The following is a 23,155-nucleotide window of genomic DNA, read 5'->3' as shown; positions in this document are numbered from 1 at the left end:
CCTGGGTTTCAACCCCCCAAACATCTCATCCTGGACTGAGAGTTTGACCTCCTCCTCCTCCACTCCCATGGTATTTCTTACCATGGAGACCACCGCCTCCATATCCTCAGAGGAGAAATAGTATTTTTTCGCATTGTGTTTGGAGGTGGATGTGGAGCCCTCATTTTCCCAAATATCCTCCGATCCTGAGGAACGGACTTCTCCCGAATCTGAGTCGGCTTCCGTAGGTGCCCTTTTCCTCTTTCTTGGGGGAGGGCCCTGAGCCACCAGGGTCTGGGCTGCCATGGAGGTCTGAACCTCCTGTCTAATGAGTCTTTATGCTGTCAAATAGGGAGGGTTGCTCGGTACGCAGGATATTCTGCGTACAAGGTTGGCATAACTTCTTATAGTCAGAAGGAAACCTGGCACCACATATACCACATTTGTGGGGGTTTCTAGGGGCAGAGGCCTTGTCTTCCTGTAAGAAGAGAAGGCTTACTTAGACCTGTGCCACCAATTTTGACAGACAAGGGACTGGCCCTGCTACTCACTGTAGGAAGGGGAACGCTGGGCTCCGCAGATGCTGCAGTCGAGGGCTTTTCACCATCCATGTCCGTACACACCACAGACACACTGCGCTTACCTTGGAGCCGTGGCACCCTTATGTGGGTGTTGCTGCGTTCGTTGCTGGGTGCTCCTCCTTCCCCCTGTTCCTGTGGAGGAACCATCGCTCGACCCCCGCTGTGCTCGGATCCCTTTCCCGGGAGCCGGCGCGCGTTTCCCATAACAGGAACGCCCGGGGACGCAAACCGGAAGTGCGCGCCACCGTCACTTCCGGTCGACTGCCCGCCCCCTCAGACACGCGCGCGCGGCCTCCAATGCAGTGTGGGAGGAAGCCGGGGAGCTGCTGCAGGACCCCGGCAGGCACCATACCGCCCCGCTTTACCCCGGAGGGCGCGGGAGGGGCGGCCGACGTCCCGAGTCACACCAGCGGTGGAGACGGGAGCAGCGCTTGGAGGAGAGGCGAACCCCCCGACCTCGGCTGCCCAGCTGTGAGTACATAGGGGCTCCGCTCGTTGGCCACGGCAGCCCCTTGTAACCTCTTCATGCCCCGATAGGGGACAGGAAAAACACTGAGGTAGCAGGAAGGGGAGGGTTATTTAACCTCTTTGTGTTCCTCTCCCCTATTAGGGCGGGGAGACAACATCCAAGGTGGCTGTCGTGGAAGGTGACTAGAGAAATTGGAGTTTACAGGAAAAAAAATGTTAAGAATCTTTCTTTACTGTATAATGACTTGCATATAAGGCAAAATTTAAAAATGAAAAGAAAATAATTTGAGTAAATCAAAATTGAAATTTTTTATTAAAAAAACTGGAAATAGTGTAATTTATGAAGGAAGCATGAACTGCCAAAAATTTGATAGAAGAGGGACTCAGATAAACCCTGTATTAGACATAATTAAGGGCCTCATACACATTCTATTCAAACTGTTATGTAGTGGTACTCCCTAGACTCAAAGACTATGCACCAAAAGAAAAGCCTGCAAAAAGTTCTAAGCAAAAAAGAGGAAAAGTTCCAGCTTCTGGTAAAATTTTAAGTATCATCTTTATTCCATCAAAAACAATTAAAAAAAACAACAGTGTTCGAAACGCATTGCTTTCTGACCAGCCTGTCCTCAACTTTTTAATTGTTTTTGATGGAAGAAAGATCACACTTGAAATTTTACCAGAAACTGGAACTTTTAACTCTTTTTTGCATTTGCCAACATGAGTGGTCGACTCGTGGTTCCGTGCACACTGGACTTCTATGTACTTCAATGGTGAGCTGGCATTACCTTTTTGTGTGTTTTCTCCAAAAAGTTATAAGCAGGGTAATCCATACACCCTTGAAGGCACCAACTGTAGTGTGTTATGAGCTCATTTTCTGCTCCACCAGTTGAGAGTTCCCCTTCCGTTCTCCCTCTGGTGGTGACAGGAGGTAGTGAGGTTGGTTTAAGTGGTAGCAATCTGCCACCTGGTGAGGAAGATAATGACTGGATCTCTGGAGTATCAGACTGGATATAAGACAGCCGATGCCCTATCCAGGTCCTGGTGATTCAGTCTGCTTCTCAGGTCTAGGACTCAGCTCTGCTCCAGTCTTCTCAAAGATAAGTTTGTTTTTTGTTAAAAGTTCACACTTGCTCTTGTTGGTCTTTTCAGTTTTTTTGTGTGGTCAGCCAGCCCGGCTGGGCCGTGCTGAATTTCCACTCTTATTTGCCAAATTGCCTTTTTTTGTCCCTTATTAGATTGGCCTCTTCTTGCTCTGTCTCAGAATATTTCAGAGTGCTGATATAGTGGGAGAAGTCTAGTGACTTCAGGGTTAATTTTGCTATCAGTTGTGTTGGACATTTTGTAGGGTTTTTTGGCAGACTGCAGACAGTGTCTTTTCTTTCCTGTCCTTTCTAGTTAGTCGGGCCCCATTGTTTGCTCAGCCTATTTTCCTACCTTTGTTTGCGTTTTCATCTTTTTTCACCGTCAATACATGTGGGGGGCTGTCTCTCCTTTGGGGTCTGCTCTGGGGCAGTTAGTTTTCCTCTTTTCCTGCTTTAGGCTTATATAGTTCTCCGGTTGTGACGAGGCGTCTAGGACCACCGTAGGAACGCTCCACGACCCCTGCTAGTTGCGTGTTAGGATCAGGGGTCTGCAGTCTGCATAGTTACCAACCTCTTTGGTTTTCTGAGACTTAGCTTGTATTGTTTTTTTATTTCCTCCTCGGCTACCCGTTCATAACAGTAGTGCCTCATTCAAATATTGTGAACAAAGTGTAGTTGTGGTACTTCTACAATCATAAAGGCTCTGCACACAGTGCAAAGCCACAAACAAATTCTAAGGAGGGGCATCCATACACCCTGAAAGGTAACAATTGGTGGGCCTCATTCAAATATTGAAGATTAAAAACACTGTGCTGCTGTTATCTGGGGGGTGTGGAAAAGTCCAGGCTAATCCAGGTTTTGTTCATTTTTTTTTTTTTATCAGTTAGCCTTTCATCATTTTCTGTTGACAGACGAAAGCGCTTGTCTGTTTTGACCCCCGACGGCACTAAAAACCTGCTAAACTTCACACTAGGGTCAGGGTAGAATAAACCCTTCCAAGGCATAGAGGGACAGCACATGCCAGGTGTCCAGCTTTTAGATCCAATAGTTGAAGGTCGCGGAGGAATTAAGGAATATGCTGTTTTTTTTGGCCAGGTATTGCTTGACCATCTTTAAAAACTTTTCCCTTGTGAAAAAATACCAGGTCATCAGGGCTTGGATGCTGGGAGGGTGTCATGAAATTGGCCCAGGCATTTGACAGTGTACCTAGTGTGTGTCTCCCACGCCTCTTGGTTGGGCAAATAATCTTGCCCCCCCTTGCAGCTCACATTATCCAAGCTTGCATTTTTACTACATATTTTATACAATGGCCTTCCGATAGCACCATTTTAGTAATCCTCTCCGCCTCTGCTGAGGCAGTACTGTAGAGCTTCCAGCTGATGTGGACTACAAGCTCAGAGATAACACATCAGAGATGGAGGATGAGGAGGAGCAGGAGGGGGTGCAAGAACTGCTGTAGGAGGTGGAGGAAACCCTGAGAAAAGCAGGGTGGATAAAAATCTTGATTTTTTTAAAAAAATCAAAAAAATCAGATTTTTTTGATTTAAATCAGATTTTTTTGATTTAAATCATTTGATTTAAATCAGATTTTTTAATCAAGTTGTACACAAGCAAAACTTTGTCTTTTTGCAAATCTAATTGTTTTACACAAATAAAAATATTAAAACAGTTGATTATGAAACCTAATAATTTTTATTTGCACTATTAAACACTCAGAATTGAACTACAGAGAGTAAGTACTTTTTAACAATAGCCTATCTCTAACGTTTGAAGTAAGCAAACATCTTCAGTGAATACATCAGTCCTTTAAGCCTACTGTTTATTTAGGACTTTTAATAGGAAAACCAGTTGTCCTGCTTTAGCAGTTCCTAAGCGGTTTCGGACTGTTGTGTGCACAAAACCAAATGAAGAAAACAATCTCTCTACTCCTGCGGATGAAGCCGATGCAGTCAGTAGCTGAGTAGCTAGATTTATTATCTTTGCTGGAAGAACAAGTGATTGCGACTTCCACCAGTCCAGTGGTTTTAGTTCATTAACGACGTTATCTGCAAACATGTATTTTTGAAATGGTGCAGATTCACACTTCAATTTCAGCACAGTTGCCACAATGTCATGGTTAGTATTGGCGAGCCACTCCATTGCAGAGTTGATTTCCGCCTCAGATAATTTTTTCCCTCTGTAGATGGGATGCAAGATATTGGCTAAATAGTGTTCTTCTTTTAATGCTTGGTCCTTGCGGTGCTGTATTGCAACCTTTACATTGTTTGAGAGGTTCAAGAGATCTAGAGAACCTTCTAAATCTTTCCAAACTTCTGTGGCATCAGCTATGGTTGCAGTATCTTTCTGCATTTTATCCAACGCAATCGATATTGACTTTAACCTTTCCAAAAGGTCCTCGGCATTTCTCTTCACACCAAGATTTAATACTTTGCTTCGTATATTAGCATCAATTTTATCCCGATGTGTTTCGCAAATGGACAGTAATTTTGACCAGTTGTTAATAAACAGTTCCAAGCAGTCAGCCAAGGTATTCCATCTAACATCTTGTGGTAGAACCAACTTCAGTCCTCCCATTTCCTTGTAGGTTGCATGTGCAAAATGATTATTGCGGAAATATTTAACAATTTCTACAACATGTTCCTTGACACCCAAAATATGCAGGTCTTTTGCCAAAAGATGCAACAAATGGGCAGAATAACCGTATGTAATGACATTTGTGTTATCCTGTGCCAGTTCCGCTCGCATTTTTGCCACATTGCTTGCGTTATCAGTAACTAAGCTCCTTACTTTACATCCAAACTGTTCTTGGCATTGGTGAATTGAGTTCTTAGCAATTTCAAGTAAATATTCAGCAGTATGTGAATCTCCAGATGTGTCGATTGTGTCTGTAAGGTAAGTTTCACCATCTTCTGTTGTGACACAAGTGCAAATTATGGGGTCGTTGTGGATGTTGCTCCAACCATCCAAGCTCATGTTAACAACCTTGTCTTTCAAATATTTTGTACAAGCCGCTCTTTCTATGTCGTATACAGCCTGAAGATGTTTTCCTGAGATATCAAATCTACTTGGTGGTTTGTAGCCTGGTCTAATTCCTTCGATCATTTGTACAAACAATGGGTGCTCAACTAGTCGGAAAGAAGAATTGGTTGCAAATATGAATTTAGCAATTAATTCATCAAAATGTTCTTTCTGGCTCGTCGTAGTCTTTAAGATGAATTTTTCTACACTTTGCACGCAAAGTTTTTTTTTGGGCTGCTTTGTTGAAGTTGTACCCAGATATTGATTGTCACGTGCAGCACAAGCCATATTTGACCCTGAAAGCACAGAAATTAAAAATATAAATCGACTGCGTATTTGAAGAAATATAACGAAAATATTGAAACAAACTTTTTGAACAATGTAATGGTCCTCGTCCTATAAGGGCTGTCTCAAAAGTTATGCTACTCAAGTTTTCCGGTGAGGTTGCTGTAATACTGGTAACTAATATCAGAGCCTCAGCAACTGAAAAAAATTATGTCACAAAAGTTTTAAAAATGTTTTTTTTTTAAAATGGTCAATTTGGCAGACTTCAAAAGTGAATTGCAGCCTACAATAAAAAAAAAATAAGCGTATACACACTTTATTTTTACTTAAAGGACATGTGCACCTTTATTTTTTAAGGTGCAGCCAGTCACAGTGTGCACATGTCCTCCCCCCGCAGCTCTCTTACCTCCGATGTCAGCGCTGCGGGGATCCGTGGCTTCGTTCTGCCCGTCCGCGAGCGCGCCTCCATTCATTTCAATGGAGCGTGCGGCCCGCTGACGTCACGCCGCTGGATCACTGCGAGTAGGCCGCAACCGGAGGACGGGAGGCGGACGGTCAAAACGAAGCCACGGATCTCAGCGCTGCGGGGATCGGAGGTAAGAGCGCTGCGGGGGGAGGACATGTGCACCTTAAAAAAATAAAGGTGCACATGTCCTTTAGCGTTAATTTTCTGTGAAATATTGCCTTAACATAAATTTAAATTCTATACTCCAGAACTACCAGTGCTAGAAATTTTTCTTTTCATAGACTTTAACCATCCCAGTAAAATGTCTGTTAAAAAAATAGGTTGTAAATTAATTGCCAGACTTACCACTAGTACTAGGCTCCTGGTGCATAAGAAGCTGTGGGGGTTCATTGACATTAGTTGTATCACTATCAACATCTTCATTTCCCTTCTGGTTGCAGTTTTCATAATGTGATTTCAAACGGCAAACAAGTCCTTGGATATCCTTTTGACAGTATTTGCACTTTGCTCTTGCACCTTTCTTTCCAAGATCTGCTGCTGGCATCTCAACAAAATGAACCCAAATAGGGTCTCTCTTACGACCGACCTGCTGCCATGGCTCACACAGATCACTTATGAAGTTTGATTGTTACTACAGCCTGAGCCAAGCACTGCTGATGTTACTACAGCCTGAGCCAAGTACTGCTGACTATCCAACAAGTTTGGGCATGTCAACTGAATGCAGGGAAAAAGAAACTAAACCAAAACTGAAACCAAGCTAGAAGTGTGGAATTAAAGGGGCAGTATGAACAAAATGTGGAGGCTATTAATAGTTTATACAATTAAGACATGCTGCTTTTAAACACCTACCTATTGCCATATAGTAAAACAAAAAAGATTTTTACTTACTTTGGGGTCCCCCCCTCACCCTGGCGTTAGATCGTTGCCCCTAGTTTCGTCCGTGTAACTATGGGCGCACATGCACACTGCTCTCACTTCTCATTTTAATCGTGATTTATATTTAAAAAAACCTTTTGATTTAAATCAGTGATTTAAATCATGATTAAAATCATGATTTAAATCGATCCGATTTAAATAGAAAAAAATCTTTTGATTTAAATCGTGATTTAAATCATGATTTAAATCGGCGTGATTTAAATCAATCCACCCTGGAGAAAAGTAGGGTCAGCAATCTTCAGCGTTGGTAAGCACATGTGCTGTGCCAGGGTGCAACTCGGCCCCAGCCTCCACAATGTTCACCCAATTATGACATCAGGAAATGTAGAGTTCCTGGCCACAAGCGCTTGTCCACGTCAGTCGTTAAATGGATAATCCCAATAAGTGTGTGGGTAAAGGTACAAGTAATGTTTATGGTCATGTGCCGATACAAGTTTGGGACGCCACACAGGGAAAAATAGTAACGGCTGGGGGCAAAGTACCAAGGGACGGCTGACGTCAGGAGTCGAAGGAAATGCTTTGTGACTACAAGCCTAAACAGTGACATTTCTATGGCAAGCAGCCTGAAAATGTGCCAGTTTAGGCCTGTGTGTAGGTGGCTGGGAACTTTCTTTTTCATTTCAAGGTCTAGGGCAGGGACAGCTAAATGCTGTGCTGGTACAAGGATTTGGAAGTACCTGAGGACTGTGACTCAGAATGTGGAATGATAGGTGCAGGGTGGGAGGCATCTGCGCCAGGGTCATGGACAGGGGATCAGCAATATCCTAGCACAGGGGAAGAGGCAGTGGTGGCTCCCGCTGGCACCAATTGTGGACCCAGGTGTTTGGCCCACTGAGTCGGGTGCTTCGATGACATGTGCCTGATCATGCTAGTGGTGGTTAGGCTCTTAGTGGTCAGGCCCCTGCTGATCTTGGCATGGCACAGGTTGAAAATTACCATTTTTTTTTGTCTCAGAACTCTTTAATAAAGTTCCAGAGTAGGGAACACGCAAGTCGTTGATGGAGAAATTCAAGAGTGTCAGTGCTCTGCAGAACAGTTGCCCACCTTCTCCCTCTGGTCATCACCACTGTTTCCTCCTGCCTGTTTCAGTTCTGCTGATCCCTCCCCCTAAACACTGGTTGCCTCACTCTGCATGCCAGCTTCCCTGGTCGGGTCCGTGACGTAGTCATCCACCACCTCATCTTCCACCGCCACACCCTGGTCCTTCTGACTTGGTAACTTAACAACAAGACTCAACAGCATCTGTGTCTCATCTACTTCCTTAGACAAAATTTGCCGTTCCTCATCGTCATCTTCTTGTGACGGGGGCTGCGCTAAGTTTTGTCCATCAGAAATCAGCATGTCCTCCGGTCCATTTTTTCAATACACAGGGTGAGAGGCCACAATCAAGAAACAATAATGTAATGAGATACTTTGAGTGTCCTAGTGTGGAATCAGTGGTCTCCTTGGACTTGACATGGCGGGAGGAAGGAGGATCAGGTTGAGGATTAAGTGATCCACACTTCTTTGGTGGTTAGACTGGACCATCTGGACGACTGGAGCTGGCATTTAGAGATGAGCGAATATGTTCGGAAAACGCTCGCCAAACAAATTCGGCACGAATATGGTACATTCGGATTCGTGATTGGTAACACGGGCATTTTTCTTAAAATCAGAAAAAGTTGGTAACATTCGGTAAGAGAGCCTAGAAGCCGATAATTCAAGTGGTATATACACACACACACTATATTTTTTATATAAATATATATATATATACATACACACACACACACACAGTACAGACCAAAAGTTTGGACACACCTTCTCATTCAAAGAGCTTTCTTTATTTTCATGACTATGAAAATTGTAGATGCACTCTGAAGGCATCAAAGCTATGATTTAACACGTGCGGAATTATATAATTAACAAAAAATTGTGAAACAACTGAAAATATATGTCTTATATTCTAGGTTTTTCAAAGTAGCCACCTTTTGCTTTGATTACTGCTTTGCACACTCTTGGCATTCTCTTGATGAGCTTCAAGAGGTAGTCACCAGAAACGGTCTTCCAACAGTCTTGAAGGCGTTCCCAGGGATGCATAGCACTTGTTGGCCCTTTTGCCTTCACTCTGCGGTCCAGCTCACCCCAAACCATCTCGATTGGGTTCAGGTCTGGTGACTGTAGAGGCCAGGTCATCTGGCGTAGCACCCCATCACTCTCCTTCTTGGTCAAATAGCCCTTACACAGCCTGGAGGTGTGTTTGGGGTCATTGTCCTGTTGAAAAATAAATGATGGTCCAACTAAACGCAAACCAGATGGAATAGAATGCTGCTGCAAGATGCTGTGGTAGCCATGCTGGTTCAGTATGCCTTCAATTTTGAGTAAATCCCCAATACTGTCACCAGCAAAGCACCCCCACACCATCACACATCCTCTTCCATGCTTCACGGTGGGAACCAGGCATGTAGAGTCAATCCATTCACCTTTTCTGCGTCGCACAAAGACACGGTGGTTGGAACCAAAGATCCATCAGACCAAAACACAGATTTCCACTGGTCTAATGTCCATTCCTTGTGTTCTTTAGCTCAAACAAGTCTCTTCTGCTTGTTGCCTGTCCTTAGCAGTGGTTTCCTAACAGCTATTTTACTATGAAGGCCTGCTGCACAAAGTCTCTTTAATAGTTGTTGTACAGATGTGTCTGCTGCTAGAACTCTGTGTGGCATTGACCTGGTCTCTAATCTGAGCTGATGTTAACCTGCAATTTCTGAGGCTGGTGACTAGGATGAACTTATCCTCCGCAGCAGAGGTGACTCTTGGTCTTCCTTTCCTGGGCCGGTCCTCATGTGAGCCAGTTTCTTTGTAGCGCTTGATGGTTTTTGCCACTGCACTTGGGGACACTTTCCAAGTTTTCCCAATTTTTCGGACTGACTGACCTTCATTTCTTAAAGTAATGATGGCCACTCGTTTTTCTTTAACTTAGCTGCTTTTTTCTTGCCATAATACAAATTCTAAGAGTCTATTCAGTAGGACTATCGGCTGTGTATCCACCAGACTTCTGCACAACACAACTGATGGTCCCAACCCCATTTATAAGCCAAAAATCCCACTTATTAAACCTGATAGGGCACATCTGTGAAGTGAAAGCCATTTCCGGTGACTACCTCTTGAAGCTCATCAAGAGAATGCCAAGAGTATGCAAAGCAGTAATCAAAGCAAAAGGTGGCTACTTTGAAGAACCTAGAATATAAGACATATTTTCAGTTGTTTCACACTTTTTTGTTAATTATATAATTCCATAGTTATGAAAATAAAGAAAACTCTTTGAATGAAAAGGTGTGTCCAAACTTTTGGTCTGTACTGTATATATATATATATATATATATATATATATATATATATATACACAATGACAAAGCAAAGTCCAGCAATAACGTGAGCAATCCAGGATGCTGTTAAAAGGACCATACATCAAGAAAACCAGACAACCCCAAAAGAATCACACTAAAAAAAAACTCACAATATGGTAATAAGGGTTCGGCTGTCACACACAGACTGGGTAGTACTGCAGAAATCACTCCGCTCCTGAGCATTGTGGTTGCTTCTGTTCACCAGAGGGCAATCCACTCCACCTGGCTGCAGTGAAAAGCAAGGAACCTGACAGTGATGAAGATCTGTGTGAGGGCCCATCCACCTGCAAGGTGAGCTTTTATCTTACATAGTGTACAGCTCGTTTCCATGGAGCTTGATCACTAGGTGTCTGCCTAAGAGTGCACACTAACTATTTAAGGAGAGAAGGTGCAGTTAATTTTAGCCAAATAATAGATTGTATCATAAAATTTGTAAATGGTAATTTATATAGCACACAAATATTAAAGGTAACACAATGTAAAAATCGCTAACTACAGCAAGAAACAGATCACTATCAGATGTTAGCAGTACTGTTAAAATAGATCACTGCATAAAATATCTCCACCAGGTGAGCTAAAACAATAGCAGATACAGCATAGCAACCCGACAGGATCTATGATTTATTACTAAGGACTCCGCCCTCAAACTACATGTGAAGAAACTAAATCACTGCAGGCTATAGTAATGTGAGCAGAGCAATACTGAAAAAAACAGCTGTATAATGAGGACTGTTCTAATAATTCTCAAATGTCATCCTCATAGCCTTCACATATACACATGTATGGGATTCAAGAAGGCTCTGCAATACCTAGAAACTGCAAAAAAAAAAAAAAAAAAGAAGATTACAATGAAAATTTACAGACAATACATCAAAAGCTTGCAAGTCTCCCTACACTTTTTTGCGGCAATTTGTCAAACAAAAAAAAAAAAAAATGCAAAGCTATTTTCAGAATTATCTTGTCAAATTGTTGACAGCTCATGCAGACTGGTAAAATAATTTATGAATTACTCGGTGGTTTTACAATTTCATCTGATAAACTAGGCGACAGCCCATGTGGCAACTGAATCAGGGACTGCAGGAAGACAACTGATAATAAGGTTAACAACCCAGTATTTCGATATCGTTGCCATCTACTATGAGAAACAAATATTACTGCTCCCATAAACAGGACAGAAGTAGACATCCTTAAGGGTATGTGTACACGTTGTGGATTTGGCTGCAGATTTTTCCACGTGGATTTTGCTGAATCCGCAGGTAAAACGACCTGCGTTTTACCTGCGGATTTAGTGCAGATTTTGTGCGGATTTGATCTGCGTTTTTACTGTTTTTTTGTATACATCTGCTCAGCATAGCGCGGTGAATCACACAAATATACGGTTCGCTCAGACTTTATAACAGGAGCCGACACAGTCCTGTCTCTTCACCAGCTGCATCTGAGTTTTTTGGATAGGTAGCGCCCGTGTTACTTTACCCGGATTTGGTTTTCCATAGGTTTACATGGTACTGTACATCTTATGGGAAACCGTTGCGGATCCGCAGCCAAATCCGCAACATGTGCACATACCCTAAAACAAATCTGTCAGTAGGTTTTTTTCTATTTAATCTGAAAGCAGCATAATATAGGGGGCTGTGACCCTGATTCCGTTAGCAGGGACATCATTATGCATCTCTACAGATAACTTTTGGAGCCCCCCCCTCCCCCCCGGTGACTATTTTTTTCTTTTTATTCATAAATCCATTAAAATGCAATGGTCCAAGCAGTTCAAAACAGCAATAACGCAGGAAAGTCGTGCAGATAGGACTACGCGTTTCAGCGGTAGAACCCGCCTTCTTCACGGTCCAGACAAAACAGTTTGGCTGATTAGAGAAGCTATAAACCTGGCCTTCCTTTGAGCTAGTTGAGAATCTGGAGCATTACATTTCTTGGTTCCATTAAACTCTCAAAATGGCAAGAAAAAAAGAACTTTCATGTGAAACTCGACAGTCTATTCTTGTTCCTACAAATGAAGGCTATTCCATGCGAGAAATTGCCAAGAAACTGAAGATTTCCTACAATGGTGTGTACTACTCCCTTCAGAGGAGAGCACAAACAGGCTCTAACCAGAGTAGAAAGAGAAGTGGGAGGCCCCGCTGCAAAACTGAGCAACAAGACAAGTACATTAGAGTCTGTAGTTTAAGAAATAGACGACTCACAGGTCCTTAACAGGCAGCTTCATTAAATAGTACACGCAAAACGCCAGTGTCAACATCTACAGTGAAGAGGCGACTCCGGGATGCTGGCCTTCAGGGCAGAATGGCAAAGAAAAAGACATATCTAAGACTGGCTAATAAAAGGAAAAGACTAATATGGGCAAAAGAACACAGACATTGGACAGAGGAAGATTGGTAAAAAGTGTTATGGACAGACGAATCCAAGTTTGAGGTGTTTGGATCACACAGAAGAACATTTGTGAGAAGCAGAACAACTGAAAAGATGCTGGAAGAGTGCCTGATGCCATCTGTCAAGCACGGTGGTGGTAATGTGATGATCTGGGATTGCTTTGGTGCTGGTAAAGTGGGAGATTTGTACAAGATAAAAAGGATTTTGAATAAGGAAGTCTATCACTCCATTTTGGAACTCCATACCATGGTGGACAGCGCTTGATTGGAGCCAATTTCATCCTACAACAGTACAATGACCCAAAGCACACCTTCAAATTATGCAAGAACCAGGCAGCTGGTATTCTATCAGTAATGGAGTGGCCAGCGCAGTCGCCAGATCTCAACCCCTTTGAGCTGTTGTGGGAGCAGCTTGACCGTATGGTACGCAAAAAGTGCCCATCAAGCCAAACCAACTTGTGGGAGGGGCTTCTGGAAGCATGGGTTGAAATTTCTCCAGATTACCTCAGCCAATTAACTGCTAGAATGCCAAAGGTCTGCAATGCTGTAATTGCTGCAAAGGGAGTATTCTTTGATGAAAGCAAAAAGTTTAAAGGAGACAATTATTATTTCAAATAAAAATCTTTTTGCGAACCTTGTCAATGTCTGGACTAGATTTTAAATTCATTTGGTAACTCATTTGATTAATAAAAGTATAAGTTTTCATGGAAAACACAAACTTGTCTGTGTGACCCCAAACTTTTGAACAGAATATAACTCCAAGTAAATCAAACTTCTGTGAAATGAAACTGTCCACTTAGGAAGCAACACTGATTGACAATCAATTTTACATGCTGTTGTGCAAATGGAATAGACAACAGATGGAAATTATTGGCAATTATCAAGACACCCTCAATAAAGGAGTGGTTCTGCAGGTGGTGACCACAGACCACATCTCAGTACCAATGCTTTCTGGCTGTTTTGGTCACTTTTGAATGTTGGTTGTGCTTTCACACTCGTGGTAGCATGAGACGCACTTTACAACCCACACAAGTGGCTCAGGTAGTGCAGCTCATCCAGGATGGCACATCAATGCAAGCTGTGGCAAGGTGGTTTGCTCTGTCTGTCAGCGTAGTGACCAGAGGCTGGAGATCAACAAGTGGGACACAATTGTGAAGTTGAACTAAATTTATTGGTCATTTTAAATTTTTGTGGAAATTCAAAAACTGAAAAGTGGGGCGTGCAATATTATTCAGCCCCTTTAACTTAATACTTTGTTGCACCACATTTTGCTGCAATTACAGCTGCAAGTCGCTTGGGGCATGTCTCTATCAGTTTTGTACATCGAGAGACTGAAATTCTTGCCCATTCTTCCTAGGCAAACAGCTCGAGCTCAGTGATGGAGATCGTTTGTGAACAGCAGTTTTCAGCTTTTTCCACAGATTCTCGATTGTATGCAGGTCTGGACTTTGACTTGGCCATTCTAACACCTGGATATGTTTATTTGTGAACCATTCCACTGAAGATTTGGCTTCATGTTTGGGATCATTGTCTTGTTGGAAGACAAATCTCCGTCCCAGTCTCAGGTCTTTTGCAGACTCCAACAGGTTTTCTTCAAGAATGGTCCTGTATTTGGCTCCATCCATCTTCCCATCAATTTTAACCATATTCCCTGTCCCTGCTGAAGAAAAGCAGCCCCAATCCATGTTGCTGCCACCACCATGTTTGACAGTGGGGATGGTGTGTTCAGGGTGATGAGCTGTGTTACCTTTACGCCAAACATATCATTTGGCATTGTTGCCAAAAAGTTCGATTTTGGTTTCATCTGACGAGAGCACCTTCTTCCACATGTTTGGTATGTCTCCCAGGTGGCTTGTTGCAAACTTTAAATGACACTTTTATGGATATCTTTGAAAAATGGCTTTCTTCTTGCCAATCTTCCATAAAGGCCAGATTTGTGCAGTATATGACTGATTGTTGTCCTATGGACAGACTGTCCCACCTCAGCTGTAGATCTCTGCCGTTCATCCAGAGTGATCATGGGCCTCTTGTCCGCACCTCTGATCAGTCTTCTCCTTGTTTGAGATGAAAGTTTAGCGGGACCACCGAGTCTTGGTAGATTTGCAGTGGTATGATACTTCTTCCATTTCAATATGATCGCTTGCACCTCCTTGGGATGTTTAAAGTTTTGGAAATCATTTTGCATCCAAATCCGGCTTTAAACTTCTCCACAACAGTATCACGGATCTTCCTGTTGTGTTTCTTGGTCTTCATGATGCTCTCTGTGTTTCAAACAGAACCCTGAGACTATCACAGAGCAGGTGCATTTATACAGAGACTTGATTACACACAGGTGGAGTATATTTATCATTAGTCATTTAGGATAACATTGGATCATTCAGAGATCCACAATGAACTTCTGGAGTGAGTTTGCTGCACTGAAAGTAAAGGGGCTGAATAATATTGCATGCCCCACTTTTCAGTTTTTGAATTTCCACAAAAAATTTAAAATCACCAATATATTTCATTCAACTTCACAATTGTGTTCCACTTGTTGTTGATTCTTCACCAAAAAATTACATTTGGTATCTTTATGTTTGAAGCATGATATGTGGGAAAAGGTTGAAAAGTTCCAGGGGGCCGAATACTTTCTCAAGGCACTGTAAAGCAGCAATATTATTTTTCTTACATTTTTAGTATTACAAGAAAATCCCCCTTAGGCTGGTTTCACACTAGCGTTTTTTAGCGCTGCGTGCGCGTCCATGCGCATGCGTCCTGCGCCCCTATCTTTAACATGGGGGCGAATGGTCTAGCATATGCACGCGTTCGTATGCGTTTTTGTGCGCATGCTTTTTTTGTAGTGTGCGCCTAGGCGCGCCGGACGCAACCTGTTGCATTTTTGGTCTGTCCGACCTGTCTCAAAAAAGCACATTACAGTCTATGGGAACGCATGGACATGCGCACGCCTGCGTTTAAAATCGCATTCGTTTTAAGAGTTAACATGGCTAGAAACTGGTTAAAACGCATGATGCGATTTTTGCATGCGATTCTATTGCGCACGAAGCGCAGCGCTAAAAAACGCTAGTGAAAATCCAACCAACCCCCCCATATATCCTCATAGCGATTCATTTTGCCTCTCTTCATATACACACTCCGCTCCAAAAGAATCACGAAATTGACTCTGTTCACAAATTCATTTCTAGTAGGAGGATCTTCATCCAACCAATGTAATGTAATAGTCTTCCTTGCAACATATAGCATTTTGTCTATCGCCAGTCTGCCCCTTTTGTCCGTCGCCATGCCCTAAAATACACGTCAATGGGTCTCGAGTAATATTTATTTCCATCACTCTCTCTATCAAATTCAAGACCACTATCCAGAATACCTGCAATTGGGGACAGGATCATAGCATATGTAGCATATCAGCCTCGCCCATCGTACACCTCGGGCACCTGGAATCCATTCTCACATCAGCCTTTTTCATCCACACAGCAGTCCTATATACCCTTTGTGTGGTGAATAATAGCAACACTCTCCCAGACTCACTTTTAGGGACGTATTGCAAGACCAACTCCCATTGAACATCCGATATGTCTCCCAAGTCCGCAATCCACCTAACTTTGGCCGTCAACGGATGTCTGTCCAAAAACTTGTCTATCAATCCCTTGCAAATAAGTTATAAAACCCCTAGTACTCCTCTGTGCCCCAAGTATACTCAAACTGTCCCTCTATCATTATCGGCAATCTTCTTCACTGCTTATGAAATGCATGCCGCAGCTGCAGGTACTGGTAGAACATATTGCGTTCCAAAGGGAATTCTTTCTCAAGTGCTTCAAATGTTTTGAACGTCTCACCATCCAACAGCTGCGACACATACCATATACCTATTCTTCTCCACTGTCCAAAATTTTGTTAATGTAGCATTTCGGTCCACCGTGGATCATACCAAATAGATGTGTAACTCATGTATTCCCTTATTCCCCTCCACGCTTAAGTTTTTTCCAGAATTTCTCAAGCAGTGCCAGTGTTGGAAACCTTTTACAACTCAGCAGAAATCTGCCCACCTCCAAGGAAGCCAACAGTGGACCCTTCCGCACCATGTGAGACATAACCTTCCCCACTGAACTAGAAAATTTATGATTCCCCCCATCCCATCATATGTTGACTGTTGTCAGAGATTGACGATGGCATTTCAGCATCTGCCAGGAATGGTGCGGGTAAAATGTTTTTATGTATAAATAATGTTGTCCTGTTCACTCTTATATGCCAGGTAAAGCACTTTAAATGGGCTGCAATTTTGGACCTAATTTCAAAGTAGAAAAAAATATAAAAAAAAAAAAAACATCTCTCACAGTAGAGGACCTTACTAACACTAAGAAATTAGTGACAGAAAACCCCTTTAATATTTTTTGGCCTTAAAAAAACAAAAGATTACTAATTACAGTACAGCTCTGATTCCTTGGCTATACCCAAACTGTACAACTGTACACAAAAGCTGAGCAACCGAAAACATTAGAAAGTTCATTTGAATACAAAACACAAGCCTAATCCATTAATAAAAAGCACCAGGGGTTTTAGACAAGCTTTAAACATACAAGAAAATAATAAATCAAGTAAATACTCGTATTAGTTAAAATATAAAACCTACAAATCACATACCCAGTTGCGCGCCATCTTCGGAGCGTAACCTTTTTCCATTTCTAAAATTTGGCAGCTTGTCTGAACATAGAGGTAAACCATCTGTCAGATCTTCATCATCCATGAATGCTTTGGCACTTTCTGCTGCTTCGATCTCAAAATCATTTTCAGGAGTGTGAGATGACGTGATGTACAAATTAGTCGTCTCAGCACCATAGAGAGGAGTTGAGTGTTTTACAAATCTCGACAGTGGATGTCTATCGACAGAGATGTCGGAAGACATAGCTGGAGTATTTTTACTCCCTCCGTTGCCTTCAGAAGTGTTCTTCTGGAAGTGGACAGGCTTGGTGACAAAGTCTTTTAAATGTTTGTTCATTAACGGATTAAATGTTTTCATTTTCCTAGGCTCCTTATTTTCATGAGGAAAATCTAAGGTTTCATTAGTATTAAATTCTTCAAAAAAGCCTTTCACTTTCTGAAGTGCTTCCTTAGAAATACACACTTGCCTCCCCCTAGCAGAACTAAATCCAACAGAACTTTTTGTAGCCAGTATAGGGGAATATTTTATTTCTGCCATTTCAGGCACTATATTATTGTCGCTTAGTGATTCTCTTTCTGCAGCTGCTGATTTAGGTTTAAGGTGGATATCAACAGCAGTATCATGCTGTGATAAGCAGCCATTATCTACTTCAGAAAATATTTCTTGTGCTCTCTTTAATGACTCCTCTGATACAGTTACAGATTTACCACCAGCTGTTCTGAAACATTGCATCTTGGGTACAGAACCATCTTCTGTCACTGTCTCAGTGGTGTCATTTCTGGCCTTTCCTTCAGAAAGAATGATGTTGCTCGTTTTCCCTGTCATAGACGATCTTTTATTGGTTTGACCCAAGTCAACTGCAGAGACACCTCCACATTTTTTGTATTGGCTTCTTTTGATTGTTGCAGTACTTTGCGAACTTCTTGCAACATCTAGTGGATTATTAGTATCAACAAAAATTAGTTTTGCCTTTTGGAGAGAATCGTTAGAGACTGTTACAGCTTTTCCACTTGCTGTGTTGAAAGCGATGGGTGGGAGGGCCACAACTGAGGAATTTACTTGCATCAAAGGACTTTGCAGGATATCAAAATTTTTATTGGTTATTACAGCACCAGTTAGGACACTTCCATGGAATGACTGATGTTCTTCCACACCATCACTTGGGAGTAACCGACGTTCTTCCACACCATCACTTGGGAGTGACTGACGTTCTTCCACACCATCACCTGAGAGTGATCGACGTTCTTCCACACCATCACTTGGGAGTGATCGACGTTCTTCCACACCATCACTTGGGAGTGATCGACGTTCTTCCACACCATCACTTGGGAGTGATCGACGTTCTTCCACACCATCACTTGGGAGTGATCGACGTTCTTCCACACCATCACTTGGGAGTGATCGACGTTCTTCCACACCATCACTTGGGAGTGATCGACGTTCTTCCACACCATCACTTGGGAGTGATCGACATTCTTCCACACCATCACTTGGGAGTGACTGATGTTCTTCCACACCATCACTTGGGAGTGACTGATGTTCTTCCACACAATCACTTGAGAGTGATTGATGTTCTACCATTCCATCACCTAAGACAGCTAACATTTCTCTAGCTTTTTGTAAAGCTTTACTTGACAAATGAACTTGATTGCCACTTGCTGTGCTAAAAAATGGCATCTTTCTGCCAGAGGTCTCTTGGAGAAGAGAACAAATGCTTGTATCCAAACCTTTGCCAAAGACCTTTCCAAAATCATCCTTACTACATTGATTCAGATATGGTTTTAGATTCTTAACTTCTGCTGCATGGGATGGAAGCGTTTGGGAGTCTACATTTTTAGTCAGAGTATTTTGAGACTTTAATGCAAGTCCTGCTACATTATCATCAATTTCTGCAAACATCTGTCTTGCTTTATGGAGGGAACTCTGAGACACTGCTACAGTTTTACCTCTCGCTGTACTAAAACCTAAAGGAGGCAAGCTGGATTTGGTATTTTTTCTCTCAGTTTGGTTGATTATATTACCAAATTTTTCCTGATTAGACAAAATGCTGTCATCTATACCAGTAAACATTCCTTGAGCTTTCTTCAAGTTGTCAGACAGCTGAACGAATTTCTTACCAGCGGTGCTAAAATATATATTGGGGTTTTCACTTTCATGCACAGTCTTATTAGACATTCCTCTATTGGAGACATTATCTATAGTTGTTATATCTGCCGATACTTCAGAGCTCTGTTGTGCTGTAATCTGATGAACCAAAGGTATATTTTCTCCGGCCTGTGTTACACCGGGGTTCATTCTGTGATCCAGATCATCTGAGACATCACAAATGTTGAAGACTTTACACTTACTCACATTGGATAGATTTCTTTGTCCCACATATGAATGTGGTTCAGGTTCTTCAATATCTGCAAATATTTCTTGAGCTTTCTGTACAAATTTATGGGAGACATTTATCATTTTACCATTTGCAGTACTAAAACCTTGTTGGGGAAAGCGAAGAGTAGATTCCTTTACTAGAATAGATTTTTTCTGTAAGCCAAGAAAATTATCAGGATTCACTGCAGAATCCGTCGAAACATTTCCAGTTGTTTGCTGCTCTGCTACCTGAATATCATCTACTTCTAAGAATGTTTTGTGAACCAGTTTTAGATTACCCTCAGAAAAATGAACACGTTTACCACTTGCAGTGCCAAAAGAAGACGACATCAATGTTGCATTATTTTGCTTCAGACACGACTCCTTATTCACCTGTTTTACCAAATGCAATATCTTCTTTGGTTTCGGGGAAGGACCAATAGAAAAAATTGTGGGTGCTTTACTTTCCTTACTGAAAGCCATTGGTGGCTGATCATACATTGGCACAAGGGTTTCCTTTCCTGCAAAAATGGTACTAGCCTGATTGACATTGGTTTCAAATAAGAAATCTGAGGGTTCGTGCACAGCGCCTGTCCTGCGGTAATCCTCAGATTGGTCAGTAACCAATATATCATTAAACATAGTCCTTGCTTTATGTAAGGAAGCTTTGTTAACATTAATCAGTTTTCCTTTTCCAGTAGCAAACCCAACTGGCATTGTAGGCAATTGTGGAAATGAAGCAAAATTTTGATCGCCATTCGATGCATGGTCACAACTGTGCACAGACTCGGCTTCTGGTTGTAAATTGGGTACACTGTTTTTATCAACCTTACACTTATTTTCCTGCTCATAATTCAGTCCTGTAAAGCAATTCTCTTTGGTCTGTGCATGGGATGTCACAGTGGTAGACTGTATACTATCTGGTGCCATATTAACAGACTGTAGAGCAGGACTATTATTGGTAATGGGAAAAGTTTGTGGATTACATTCTTTGTTTCCTGTACTTTTTTCTTTCTGCTTTTCTTCCAAATCACTAAACAGCTCGATTGCTTTGATAAAATCCTCATCAGTAATATTACCAGATTTACCACTTGCCAGTTCACCCACAGGTCCATCCCTATATTTTAAGAATGAATCTTGTCTAGATGTGTTATCTGCCATGTCACAAGGATTTGAGTCAGCGTCACTTTTACTTTCAGATTCTGAAGGTATGATGACAGCATTGCTCTTTGCATTTCCTTCTCCGGTAGAAAAGCTATCATTAAAGTCCACATCTGTCCAGACATCTGATGTATTAAGCCTCTGAGAATCACTAAAGTTCTTTGCATTTTGCAGGTTTTCATCTAGTCCAAGTAGATTTATTGTCTTAACCTGCGTAAAATCAAACTGACTTCCCGCATTCTCTAAAATAGAAGAAAGTTCATTGATTTCAGCTTTTTGGCTTTCCGTAAAGAGGTCCTGTAAATGAGAGACAACTTCATAGGATAAACCGTGCAAGTTCCTCCTGCTCATCTTTGTAGGAGTAGCATTCACTATCCATACTGGATTTTCCGTCAGGCTCTCATTGCCTTTTACAGAACAATCTGAAGCGGGCTTTTTGCACAGATTTGAGTTTATGCGCTTTTTGTTTTCCTCCTTTATTTCCTCTTCTGATATCTCATCCAAGTTCTTTGTTGAATTAGCTTCGATGTTACTAGTCATTTCTTCCTGTTCAGATTGTATGTTAGAGGATGTATTAATTTTGTGTCTTTTACTTTGGATCTGAAAGATTTCTTGTTGAATATCCTTGAATAACATACTTCCTTTGGCAATATCACTATCTGTGACTATGATTTCCTTACGTGACGCTGTCTGGAATCCCTTGTGTGTCAAAGTAGCATCAGATTTAGCCATCGAAATTAAAGCGTTTTTGTCTTCGATTACAAATTCAGTAGGACTTAAAATGGGCAGAGAGTAATTTTCCTTGAACACAAGTTCTCCTTTTCTAAGGTTTTCTTCTGAAATGTGTATTTTATTATTAGACGCAGTTTTAAAGCCTTCGAAGCGTTGCATATTCGTGCTTACAAGTAAATCACTGCAGGTTTTGTTAACGGTTTCAGACTCTGCTTTTGCAGGGAGTGGATTAGTACAAATAGCCTCACAGTTGCTGCTTGTGACAAAAGGATTCTCATTTGAATAATGATCTCCATCTTCTTGACCACCCGTCACAAAGCTCAAGCCATTAACTATGGTCCTGCTGTGATCCACCATTGCCTCAGAGAGATGCAATACCCCATCTTCCACCTGACAGGCGCTCTCCGATTCTGCCCTTTGAAGCTTTGTTTCATCACCTTTCCTCGAGGGCATAAATCTTTTATTTAAGTTTGATTTTACCTCTGAGGTTCCCATTGGATTTGTCTGCAACTTATTTATGAACGTCTCTTCTATTTCTTGGATATCTATGCGGTTTCCTTTAAAGTCATCATGATCTTCATTTATAACTGGCATTACTTCTGATGGGTTATTTGCCGATGCAGAATTTTTTGAAGCCAATGACCCTAAAGAAAAAAATAATACAAGGTCAAATTACAAATATGATAAATAAAAATAAAATTACACTTCATAAAACTCTATAGCTTTTTTTATAAATTCACATGTAAGTGTAACAGTAATATGCTAGTAAATTCTATAAAATATCTGATAGGAGACATAAAATGGGCTATTCTTGTCTTATATGCGAGCGTGCCAACCATGATAGTGGAAAAGAAAAGTAGTGGCTTGCTACTATATTATAGTATATTTAAAGGATATTTTCACATTTGGAGACATTCTTTATACATATTTAAAGAGCTTGAAACGCTTATCTTTTTCTGGGCTCTACTAAGCCGATTTATGATCACACGAAAGTGGAGCTCCACTTTAATGTGTTTGTAGTCATAAATCCAAACATAGTAGCTCAGAAAAAGGCTGATTATGCTAGCTTCACACACACATACACTTCTATCCTTTAAGTGCTGCATCGGGACTTCTATTGTAACTTCCGAAAAACAGTATTCTATTGTAAACCGTGACAGAGCCTGAACAGAGCCATTCACTATTATGAGGCTGAAGGAGTCATTTTGGACAATGTCTGGTCTGGTAGCGTTCTTTAAACAAACACAAAAAAGTGCAGGGATTACAATGAAAACCCAATGCAGTGCTCAGCAAATAGCACCGTACATATGTGAATCTCTTAAATAGTTATAAACTCTAGCCAGAATTATCTAACAGATGTAAAGAAAAAAAGAAAAATCATATCTATTTTCGCAAATTAATTCCTTCTCCTTAGAAATAGGGATTTGTGTACTCACCGTAAAATCCTTTTCTCCGAGCCAATCATTGGGGGACACAGGATCATGGGTGTGATGCTGCTGCCACTAGGAGGACACTAAGTGAAAACACAGAAAAGTTAACTCCTCCTCTGCAGTATACACCCGCCCACCGGCTGAGGTTGAACCAGTTCGGTAAAAAGCAGTAGGTGTTTTAAACAAATAACAATAAATTATGTCAAAACTAAGAACGAAACAATAAGCCAATAGGCTA

At 41.6% G+C, this 23,155-nt stretch overlaps 2 protein-coding genes across 3 annotated transcripts in view; both read right to left on the bottom strand.

The window, feature by feature from the left end:
* Positions 1–23,155, bottom strand: part of BRCA2 (BRCA2 DNA repair associated) — a 174,378-nt gene that overhangs the window by 78,035 nt on the left and 73,188 nt on the right. For both annotated transcript variants that reach the window (XM_073583185.1, XM_073583186.1), the window contains exon 10: positions 17,221–22,131. In XM_073583185.1, the coding sequence (XP_073439286.1) occupies positions 17,221–22,131 (4,911 nt within the window). The remainder of the gene's footprint in view (positions 1–17,220; positions 22,132–23,155) is intronic.
* LOC141096516 (uncharacterized) lies at positions 3,780–6,866 on the bottom strand. The gene is made up of 2 exons (XM_073583188.1): positions 6,225–6,866; positions 3,780–5,424 (listed from the first exon to the last, which is right to left on the bottom strand). Exons 1-2 carry the CDS (start codon positions 6,421–6,423, stop codon positions 3,923–3,925), a joined length of 1,701 nt encoding a protein of 566 aa, XP_073439289.1. The 5' UTR covers positions 6,424–6,866; the 3' UTR covers positions 3,780–3,922.

This window comes from Dendrobates tinctorius, unplaced genomic scaffold (assembly GCF_039654945.1).
Source record: "Dendrobates tinctorius isolate UK_male_01 unplaced genomic scaffold, ASM3965494v1 ptg000075l, whole genome shotgun sequence".
Classification (NCBI taxonomy): domain Eukaryota; kingdom Metazoa; phylum Chordata; class Amphibia; order Anura; family Dendrobatidae; genus Dendrobates; species Dendrobates tinctorius.
Note: the sequence above shows the minus strand (reverse complement) of the source record. Positions and strands in the feature narration are given on the sequence as shown.

Bases quoted from the DNA above. Each gene is read 5' to 3' on its own strand.
- LOC141096516 (XM_073583188.1), bottom strand. From the start codon at position 6,423: ATGCCAGCAGCAGATCTTGGAAAGAAAGGTGCAAGAGCAAAGTGCAAA. The intron at 5,425-6,224 runs GTAAGTCTGGCA...CTGTGCTTTCAG, and splicing joins CCAGGAGCCTAGTACTAGTG to GGTCAAATATGGCTTGTGCT.